The 9969-nt window shown below is 42.6% G+C and overlaps 1 protein-coding gene across 1 annotated transcript; it reads left to right on the forward strand.

The window, feature by feature from the left end:
• Positions 1-2574: 2574 nt before the first annotated feature.
• On the forward strand, positions 2575-7975 carry LOC109142318 (uncharacterized). Its single transcript, XM_027279758.1, has 2 exons — positions 2575-3660; positions 4250-7975. Exons 1-2 carry the CDS (start codon positions 2738-2740, stop codon positions 4341-4343), a joined length of 1017 nt encoding a protein of 338 aa, XP_027135559.1. The 5' UTR covers positions 2575-2737; the 3' UTR covers positions 4344-7975.
• The last annotated feature ends 1994 nt before the right edge of the window (positions 7976-9969 follow it).

Raw genomic sequence — 9969 nt, forward strand, 5'->3', positions numbered from 1 at the left:
TAATTATTCCAGCAAAATTCAGATTCAAGCGTAAATATGCATTAGACTGGGGAGAGAATTAAAAGACAACATTACCTTGAATTTTAAGCCGTCATATCATTGAATGCTAATGGCTTTTTTGACAGTGGGTCTGTTTAATATGCAGGTGTAGCTAATGACGGGCGCTATCTTTTCTTTTGTGCACACTTTTTAGAAATTCACTGACTGCTGCACTTAAAGACATGTTATTTGTGCTGCCTCCAGGCTGCTGCAGCAGTGTGTGACCCCCCCTCCTCTCCTGAAATACTCCAGAGATCTCCTCATCCTCCTCAGTGTGAACTGAGGGTTTGGCAGATAAAAGAAATTCTGTAGAAATGGACCTCTTAAATTCATGTGTCTGTGTCATCCCTCCGGGGAGTCAGTCGGTGCAGCTACATCGTTCTGGTCGCTGAGCTGATCCACTGAACCAGGCAGGAGTTTACTGCTATGTTCAAGGACACTGCTATGTCAAGTCCTGAGCAAAGTAAGACAGTCATAATTATATTAACGGCTGGATAAAAACTGAATTTCCATTCCTCTTCATAAAAACAGAACATTTACTATTTTGGTTCACCCTCGTTGACCTTGTTTCTCATGAAACAAGAGCCAGATATTATTTTCAGGGGTTAAAGAAGATCAATGCAGAGCTAAAACAGACCCACACTGGATAATTCCACAACTCAAGTTTATGTCCAGTGAATCCAACATGTTCTCACTCCCAACTTCTCAGCAGCCCCACGCTTCAAACTTCAAGATGATGCTGTAGGTTCCCCTCTAGCATTGGCCATTCATTTGGACTTTCAAAATAAGGTTAAGTTTTGGCACCAAACCTACTACCAGAGGACACAGTTTATTATAAAGGTGAATCCTGAAGGTCAGAGTGGCTGGGCGGGTCTATGATGAAGAGGTTATCCAGAGAATCCTGAGGTAGAGCTTTGGATGTAGGGCACATTATCTCTTGGGCGCTGGAATCAGATTGCAGAGTCTTGAAGGTAGTGTCGGTCCTTTTATCCTGAGCAGGTAGACTGGATCTCAAAGTCCAGTGAATGGGATGCAGGTGTGGTGTTTATTAGGCAGGTGAGCGGGAAACCGGAGGCCACATACAGATTAGTGTGCATTAGAATAGATGGGTGCGTCCAGAAATGCCACTTCAAGGCACGTACATTTGGTTTGAAGTGTGTGGCCACTGCTCAAACTTGGTCATATTTAATTACTTCAGAGTCAGAATGGACCGAACCTTCAGCGCCTGCAAAGGAAGTGGTGTGAGAATTAATGTTTGCCTTTTCAGCAACAGGACCCATGGATGTTTGTACAAAGTTTCATAGCAATCCGTCCAATAATTGTTGAGATATTTCAGTCTAAAGTGGAGGCACACCACTAGCATGTCTAAAGACTGGCTGTTGGGTATTTATGGCCAATTGAACACCAATAACCCAACATCAGATCAGGCTCCACCGGTTGGAGGGTTTAGATCGATGGGAATTATGTAGAGCAGAAATTCATGACACTCTCCAGGCTCACTGAAGTAGCGAGAGACGTTCTAACACATTCATTTATTCTGCAGATAATTCCCCAGTAAGTAAGCAAACAGCAACATGAAACTTCTCCACATTATGCAGCGGACCCTGAAGAACCCCTATAATGGGTCTCTGGGGGCGTCCAGACTCCCCTTGGGGGTCCACTTCTTCTTCTTCAAGCCACAAAAACAGATAAAAGAAACTCATGAAGCAGCTTCTTTGAAAGAGACGACGTCTGTTTTCAAGTCAGTGGAGTTTTGAACTGGGTCATGCTGTCATTGGCTGCTCTGTCTCTGGGTTTGGTCCTCTGTGTGGCTGGAAGTCCTCCACTGTCCACTTATGACTGATGCCCCTGCAAACTGGGTTAACTTACTATACAGTACCCGTATAACATTATAGTAAAGATGTGATATATTCTGAGTACTGGACAGAGCTGTCCTTACAGTTTACTGCTGTGTTTTAGAGGTTGCAATTAACTGAGTTCTTCCATTGGAAGTTCTTGGACTAATACTGTTTTAATCTTGTGGTACTTTACTTAAATAGTTCTTTATACTTTTCCTCCACAGCAGATTTTATATGCATGGCTGCTACTGCATCTTAAATGAGAGACTTTCAGGAACTAACGTATGATAAACAGTCTAATTCAGCTTCATGACACAATAGATTTGTGGAAGATTTATAGACAGGGAAGATGTTGAATGGATTTCCTCAAGCTGTGGACAAAGAGCCATTCTTTACAGGCATTAAGGTCTTTGTCAGCGTAAATATGTGTCGTTATGAGGCATTTGCTGATACAACAGGAAATGGAGTGCTGCAGGATTGAGTCCTAAAATCCAGATATGAGTTTCCTCGTCTTGAAGTCGGTGGGTTTTTGGTTAGATGCCTGGAATAAGGTCTGTGTTCAGGTAAAACTGTAACTTTTAGATGAAACCAGTGTATGTAAACTTACCAAAAAGTCTATCAAAGCTCCTAAAGTTCCACTTTTTGTTCTACATAAAAAACATCCATTTTGAAGCTTTTACGTCTCATAAAAGACTTCCGGATGTGCTTCGCCGTGTGAAGACGTGCGTGCGGAGGCTCCGTGTAAAAGTAGTCAAGAAATAGTAATATCGCCAGTTTACTACCATTTTGAGGAAGCTCGTTTAATACGATTCGTGCTTTGGAGTGAACGAGTGTGCTCACGGGGCAGTTTATGATCGAAAATGTCCAACCGACAGACCCGGGCCGGCGTAGAAAAGTTGCAGGCGGATAGCAACCCTGCCTCCGCAGCTAGCAAAGCTAACACTAGCCCAGCACACGCCGACAGCATGCCTCAATGGGCTCAAGACATGATGTCCGAGGTCAAAAAAACGAATGCTGGGATTACAAAATACAGAGAGGAGACAAAAGCCGAGATGGAAAAGTGGGCTAAGAGTTTGGAAGATAACACTAAAGCTCAGTTTGAGTTGCTGCGTGAGGAGGTGAGGCTGATTAGCGAGACAACCATCAGTCTGGCTAACGAGATGGAAGCGCGGAAAAAAGAAGTGGATGGCACGCTGAACGACCAGTCTGACAGTATAACCAGCATGGAGACGAAACTGAAAGAAATGGAGAAGGAGATACTGAAGCTGAGGGGACGGAGTGAAGACCTCGAGGCGAGATCACGACGCAACAACATACGCATCGTTGGGGTAAGAGAAGGGGCTGAGACAGGCAAAAAGCCGTCGGAGTTCATAGCTGGATTGCTGAAAGAAAAACTGGGGCTATCAGTGACACCGACGCTTGACCGAGCACACCGAGCACTCGGCGCGAGACGAGACGGAGCCGGAGCTCCACCGAGAGCGTTCGTGGTGAGATGCCACTACTATACAGAGAAGGAGGAGATACTGAAGAAGGCGAGGGAAATGGAGAGAACACCAGAGGGTCGAAATGGACGGATTCACATCTTCCCAGACTACACCCAGGAAGTAAACAACAAGAGAGCAGCCTTCAAAGAAGCAAGAAGCCTCCTGCGCACCTGCGGGGGGGTCAGATATGGGCTCCGTTACCCGGCAACGCTGGTGATTACACCAGAAGGAGGACAAACAAAAACCTTTGAGAACCCAAAAGACGCCATGGAGTTCATCAAGAAGACACTGAATCCTGGGTGAGGTACATGGGCTGGTCTGAGTTTGGCTAAGTACTAGGGCTACACTGATGTAAGGACTTAAGTGCTACAGGAAAGATATTGCTGATTTGATTTGACAATATTGACAAAGTAATATCTCATTTTATTGATTTATACTTGAATATTTTATTTAAGAAATACTGTGGCCCTGCTTTATATTACTTACACATTATTGTTTTGGTTTTTTTTTTTTTTTTTTACAATTTAAGAATTGATTATCTCCTTGATCATTGTTGACTACTCTCGGGGTACTGTATTTTATTTTCAAAGATCTTTTTGCTACAAGCTCCCCCTACTGTCTTTTTCCCCCTCCTTTTAGGAGGTGAGTAGATTAAAGGGGTGATGTTGTATTTTTGGAATGGGATATTTTGCACGGAGCCGCACACGGTAGGCTTGACGTGTAGGAGATGATGGACCGGTTGGCCACGAGAGTGCTTGTTAAAGAGCACTGTGTTTGGGTTCATGTTCATATGTGCAATGTGTTATGTGTTACTTGTGTATGTGTATGTGTTGCCTCCCTGTTTTTTCCCAGACACCGCCCCTTTATTTTTTCTGTTTTTGCTGCCAGATCTTCAGGGTGTGATCCAGATAGTGGACGGCACAGGAGCGTAGTGGGCATGTTGGGCTGCAGACCCCGGGTGTGGCACCAGACATGGATGTGAGCAGAATGGGCACAAATTTGATGAGCTGGAACGTAAGGGCGATCAATAAACCGGCTAAACGGAGTAAGATCTTTTCACACTTAAGAGACCAGGGAGCAGAGATAGTATATTTGCAAGAGACACATTTGTTAAACAAGGACCACCTCAAACTGTATAGGGGAGGATTCAACCAGATCTACCATTCAAATTTTGATAGTAAGAGTCGAGGAGTGGCCATCCTTATACACAGGAATGTACAATTCATAGAAACATCCGCCATAAAAGACAAACATGGTCGATACGTTATTGTAGTTGGGAAATTATTCAATATGCCAGTAGTGTTGGCAAACATATACGCACCCAATTGGGATAATGTTCAATTTTTTAAGGATTTGTTTTCATTACTACCTAATTTGGACACACATAATTTGATCTTGGGGGGAGACTTGAATTGTGTCCTAGATTTAACTCTGGACCGCTCTAGCCCAACACCTAGTGTGCTAAGTAAATCTGCTCAATGCATTAACTCCTTTTGTAAAACATATGGTATATTCGATCCATGGAGATATGCAAATCCGACTACCAGACAGTACTCCTTTTATTCCCCGCCACACCAAACTTATACTAGAATTGATTATCTTTTGTTAGACAATAAATTGACCCCTATGGTAATGAATGTAGAATACCCTGGTATAGTAATATCTGATCATAGCCCGGTCACACTGAAACTTAAATTCCCTGAGTATACACCACCTCAGAGGATGTGGCGTCTTAATAGTAGATTATTGGCTGATGATGATTTTAAAGAATTCATTAATTCGCAAATAGTTTTTTTCTTGGATCTTAATGATACTCCTGATATAAGCGGTGGCACTTTATGGGAATCATTAAAAGCGTATATACGCGGACAAATCATTTCATACAGTGCTGGTGAAAGGAAAAGAAAAACGAAACGTACCACAGAATTAATGAAAGCAATAAAAGAAGTTGACCTGGCAAATTCTATGACTCCATCTGAGGAGCTGCATAAAAAAAGGATTTTGCTCCAGACTGAATATGACATCCTGACAAGTCAGCGTGAGGAGGATTTATATCTTAGGTCAAGACAAGATCTCTATGAACACGGTGAGCGCGCTGGTAAACTCCTGAGCTACCAGCTAAAACAATCAGCAGCTGCTGGTATGATAGTAGAGATAGGAGATAATGTGGGTAATAAAATTATAGATCAGAAGGGTATTAACAATCAATTTAAATCTTTTTATGAGGACTTGTATACCTCAGAAATAAATGATAGGGACCGAGTGAAGAATTTCTTTGAAAACCTTGAAATACCATCGCTAGAGGCTGCAGATAGAGATAGATTAGAGGGGCCCATATCTGCCACGGAGATAGACAAGGCAATTCGGAATATGAAGACAGGAAAAGCGCCGGGCCCTGATGGGTACCCAAGTGAGTTTTATAAAACATTTGCTCCCAAACTGATACCCTTGCTTTGCAGAGTATTTAAGGAAATTCTTGATAAAAAAGCTCTGCCCCAAACAATGTCACAGGCCTTGATCTCTGTACTCCTTAAGAAGAATAAGGACCCACTTAAATGTGAGTCATACCGCCCAGTAAGTTTACTTGGATGTGATTATAAAATACTGACCAAAGTACTGGCAGCTAGAATTGAGCTCGCTATAAGTAAGATAATACATCCTGATCAGACAGGGTTTGTTGCAGGTAGACAACTCTCCAGCAATCTCCGCCGTCTGTTCAATGTGATATATACTGCTGAAGATAACATTATGCCAGAGATTGTGATATCCCTAGATGCCCACAAAGCCTTCGATAGAATAGAGTATTACTATCTGTTTACGGCCCTTGAGAGATTCGGCTTTGGTCCTACATTTTGCTCGTGGATTGAAATAATTTATGCGAACCCCCAGGCTATGGTAAGAACAAATAATATCATATCTGAACCCTTCTCTCTGTTCCGGGGAACAAGACAGGGGTGCCCTTTGTCACCCCTGCTCTTTAATGTGGCAATTGAACCCCTTGCAATAATGCTGAGACAGGCTGCTGAATTGGTAGGAATACAAAGGGGGACACAAAACCATAGGCTGTCCTTATATGCTGATGATCTCCTCCTTTTCCTGTCAAACCCTGCCATTAGTATCCCGGTAGCCCTTGGTATTATCAAGGATTTTGGGAGGGTGTCGGGCTATAAAATTAACTTAAAAAAAAGTGTCCTTTTCCCCATTAATAAACAGGCGAGGAAACTTTCTTTCCGGGCCTATCCCTTTGCAACACATAAGGATAAATTCACATATTTAGGTGTTAATGTAACTAGTAAATATAAAGATTTACTGGACAATAACTTTAAAGTAGCACTGGATAAAGCAAAGTTGGATATGGAGAGGTGGGCATCGCTCCCCTTATCGTTAGCAGGGAAGATAAATTCTGTTAAAATGACTATAATGCCACGGTTCCTCTATTTATTCCAGACGATACCAGTTTTCATTCCTAAATCATTTTTTAAGGAATTGAACGAATGTACATCTGCCTTTATTTGGAAAAAAACAGTCCCCAGGATAAGAAGAGAGTTTCTGGAGAGACAGAAAGAAGAGGGAGGCCTGGCTCTGCCGAACTATATGCACTATTATTTTGCTGCTAATATACATAAGTTGTTATTTTGGGTCAAAGAGTTAGATGAGGATGAAACCCCGATATGGGTTCATATGGAAAGTTACGTCTCCAGCCCAGTGTCCTTGCGCTCCCTGGTCTGTGCTCCTCTACCCTTGAGCAAACATTTCTACACAAACAACCCGGTGGTATCTAATTCTTTGAAAATTTGGGTTCAATTCAGATCACATTTTAAAAACAGAAACGCCCTCCTATCTGCTCCCATCTATGGAAATCACTTGTTTTCCCCAGCCCTCGGGGGAATAGCCTTTAGGGAATGGCAAAGAGCTGGGGTGGAATGTGTAAAACATCTTTTTAAAAATGGTACTTTTATGTCGGCTGCTCAACTGGAAAAGGACTATGGAATCTCCTCCAAGACTAATTACTTTAGATACTTCCAGGTTCGGGACTTTGTGAAAAAGACATTCAGCCCCTCCCTCGAGCTTCCACAAAGCGGATGGATAGACGAGCTGATGGACACAGATCCGACTGCTAAAGGGACAATCTCCACACTATATGCAAATATTCAGAATGTGGCTTCCCCCTCCCTGGTCAGTGTAAGAAGGAAATGGGAGGAAGAATTGGGGCTGGACATATCAGAGGTTGACTGGGGAGGAGCAGTAGATCTAGTACACTCTGCTTCTGTATGTGTGAGACACGGATTGATACAGTTCAAGGTGTTACACAGACTCCACTTGTCAAGGGAGAAACTGGCAAGAATGTACCAGGGGGCCGATTCGACCTGCCCCAGATGTAAACAGGTGCCAGCCAACTTATGCCACATGTTCTGGTCTTGTTCCAGGCTGAAAGACTTTTGGGCTAACATTTTTAGAACATTCTCATTCATTTATAATAAAGATATGGAACCAATGCCTCTGACGGCCATCTTTGGTGTGACACCGAGGGAAACTCAACTAACAGCCTCTCAGAGGAAGGCAATTGCATTCACTTCACTGTTAGCTAGGAGACTGATTCTATTTAACTGGATAAAGGCAAACCCGCCCTCCATAAACGCTGGGTGGAAGAGTGATGGCACACCTCAAATTAGACATCTCAGATTTACTATACAGGGCAACACAAGAATTCTCTAAGGTCTGGCAGCCTTTTATTTCCTATTTTGAAAATGAGTTTCCGTCTACTCCAACATAACTGCAGCTCCCCCCCCCCCCCCCCCCCCCCCCTCCTCTTTTTTTTTTTTTTTTTTTCTTCTCTAATTTCTAATTTGTTAATCTGGTTGTATAATAACTTTCATTCAAGATTATCTGTCTGTCTGGGGTATAGTTTTGTCTTACTTGTGTTTGGACTTGAGTTCGTTTTCTGTATGAATGTTATGCTTTTTGAAAACTCAATAAAAACACTTTGATTATTATTCTATCAGCACGTTGCTGCGCCCTTAGTTCCCTTTTGCCCCTCAACTCCTTTTGTTAAAAACAAGTCTAAAACTTTCATTAATAAAACACTTTTGTTTAATAACCTTTACAATCGGTTTTATGTTACTTCCTTCCATACCCTTAATAATGGTCGTCACAGCAGGATTTTCTTTTTCCCTCCACGACCCGGGTCGCCACTCACCGCCGCCGCCGGCAGTGCACTAAAACGACAGGCCGGAGGTTAATAAAACATAACCAAATGGAAACCCGACATCTTCCGCCCCGATCGACCGGAAGGAGGACGGGGAACAGTAAGTGACCAGCCCTGATAGCCCACTCATCCGTATAATCACATCCCGCTATTAGCATACCGCAGCTATCTGATGCCATTTGTTGTATCAGGGATAAGCATTGGAGCGCTCATTAGTCACATGCATGGCTCCTGGATTGGGCCTGACAGAGGAAGCCGGGCGCGAGATTAATACGGCGAGAGAAGAAGGGTGGAGGGACGATGTAAAGGGTGGATTGAGCGGATGGATGGTAGATGTATTTGACGGTGGGATATTTGACAGATGAGATGAAAAAGACTGAAAATTGATGGATAGATCGGATGATAATAGGTGGATAATGGAGTGTGGTCACAAGCAGGATCGGACCGAACTGCAGGGTTTTACATGCACGGACGCCATACTTTTTGATTTGAGATTTGGAAGATCGTACTCGGGGCAATCAATCTTCAAATGAATCGTTAAAAGTGTTTATCAAGCAAGTGGCGGCTGTGTTTAATAAAATAAACTTTCAAAAAGGATCATTACGCTAAATTAATAACTTCATCACTCAAGGGGGAACTTAATGGATTCGTCAGTTTAAAGTGAGAGCTGCGAAGGCCAATCCACTTCACGAGCATCGTGATCTCCCCTTGTTTGGTCCTCGCACGTATTAAGAGCCGGAGATTTGATCTGTGAGTTTACAGCCTGCATGTTTTAAATAACTTCTGTTCATCATTTCATCAGCTTCGAGTGGCTTTTGACTGGTGCGTTCCCTGAACTGTAGGGATGAATCGTGACTGGGAAGACTTCAGGTTCTGGGTGTTTGCAGAGCTGCATGTTACAAAAAGGATTTACAGTGTGTAGGATTTGGATGACAACACCGCAGATGCGATTCCCAAGCAGTAGAAGAAACTAATGGAAGAGGTACCCATAAAAACACTTGCCAACCTTTTTGATAATCAGTTGCTCATTTGATTCTTTTCTTAAAAGTAAGAAAACAGTTTCCTTGTTTCTTCAGTCCTCTATGACGGTTGAAAATTGAAACATCTTCGGTTTGTGACAAAAGAAGACATTGGGGACGTTACTTTTTTTGACATTTATGGACCAAAACTCATCGATTAACAGAAAAATGATTGACAGATTGATCATAATGGAAACACATCTTTAGTTCAGCCCATGGTAACGTTGGGCCTCCGATACCTGTGCTATATCTGAATCTCTCTTTATCTTTGGGTTTAGAAGTTTTTTTCTTTCATTTCACTCCATTTTCTGGACCACAATGACTAATTGATTTTAAAGAAAATGACCAACAGGTTGATCAATAATGGAAATCACTATTAGTTG

This window comes from Larimichthys crocea, chromosome VI (genome assembly GCF_000972845.2).
Source record: "Larimichthys crocea isolate SSNF chromosome VI, L_crocea_2.0, whole genome shotgun sequence".
Taxonomy (NCBI): domain Eukaryota; kingdom Metazoa; phylum Chordata; class Actinopteri; family Sciaenidae; genus Larimichthys; species Larimichthys crocea.

What these genes read in the sequence shown, in the direction of transcription:
- LOC109142318 (XM_027279758.1), top strand. Translation starts at nt 2,738, where the DNA reads ATGTCCAACCGACAGACCCGGGCCGGCGTAGAAAAGTTGCAGGCGGAT. An exon ending in AAGAAGACACTGAATCCTGG is followed by an intron (nt 3,661 to 4,249) that starts GTGAGGTACATG and finishes TTTTGCTGCCAG; the next exon opens with ATCTTCAGGGTGTGATCCAG.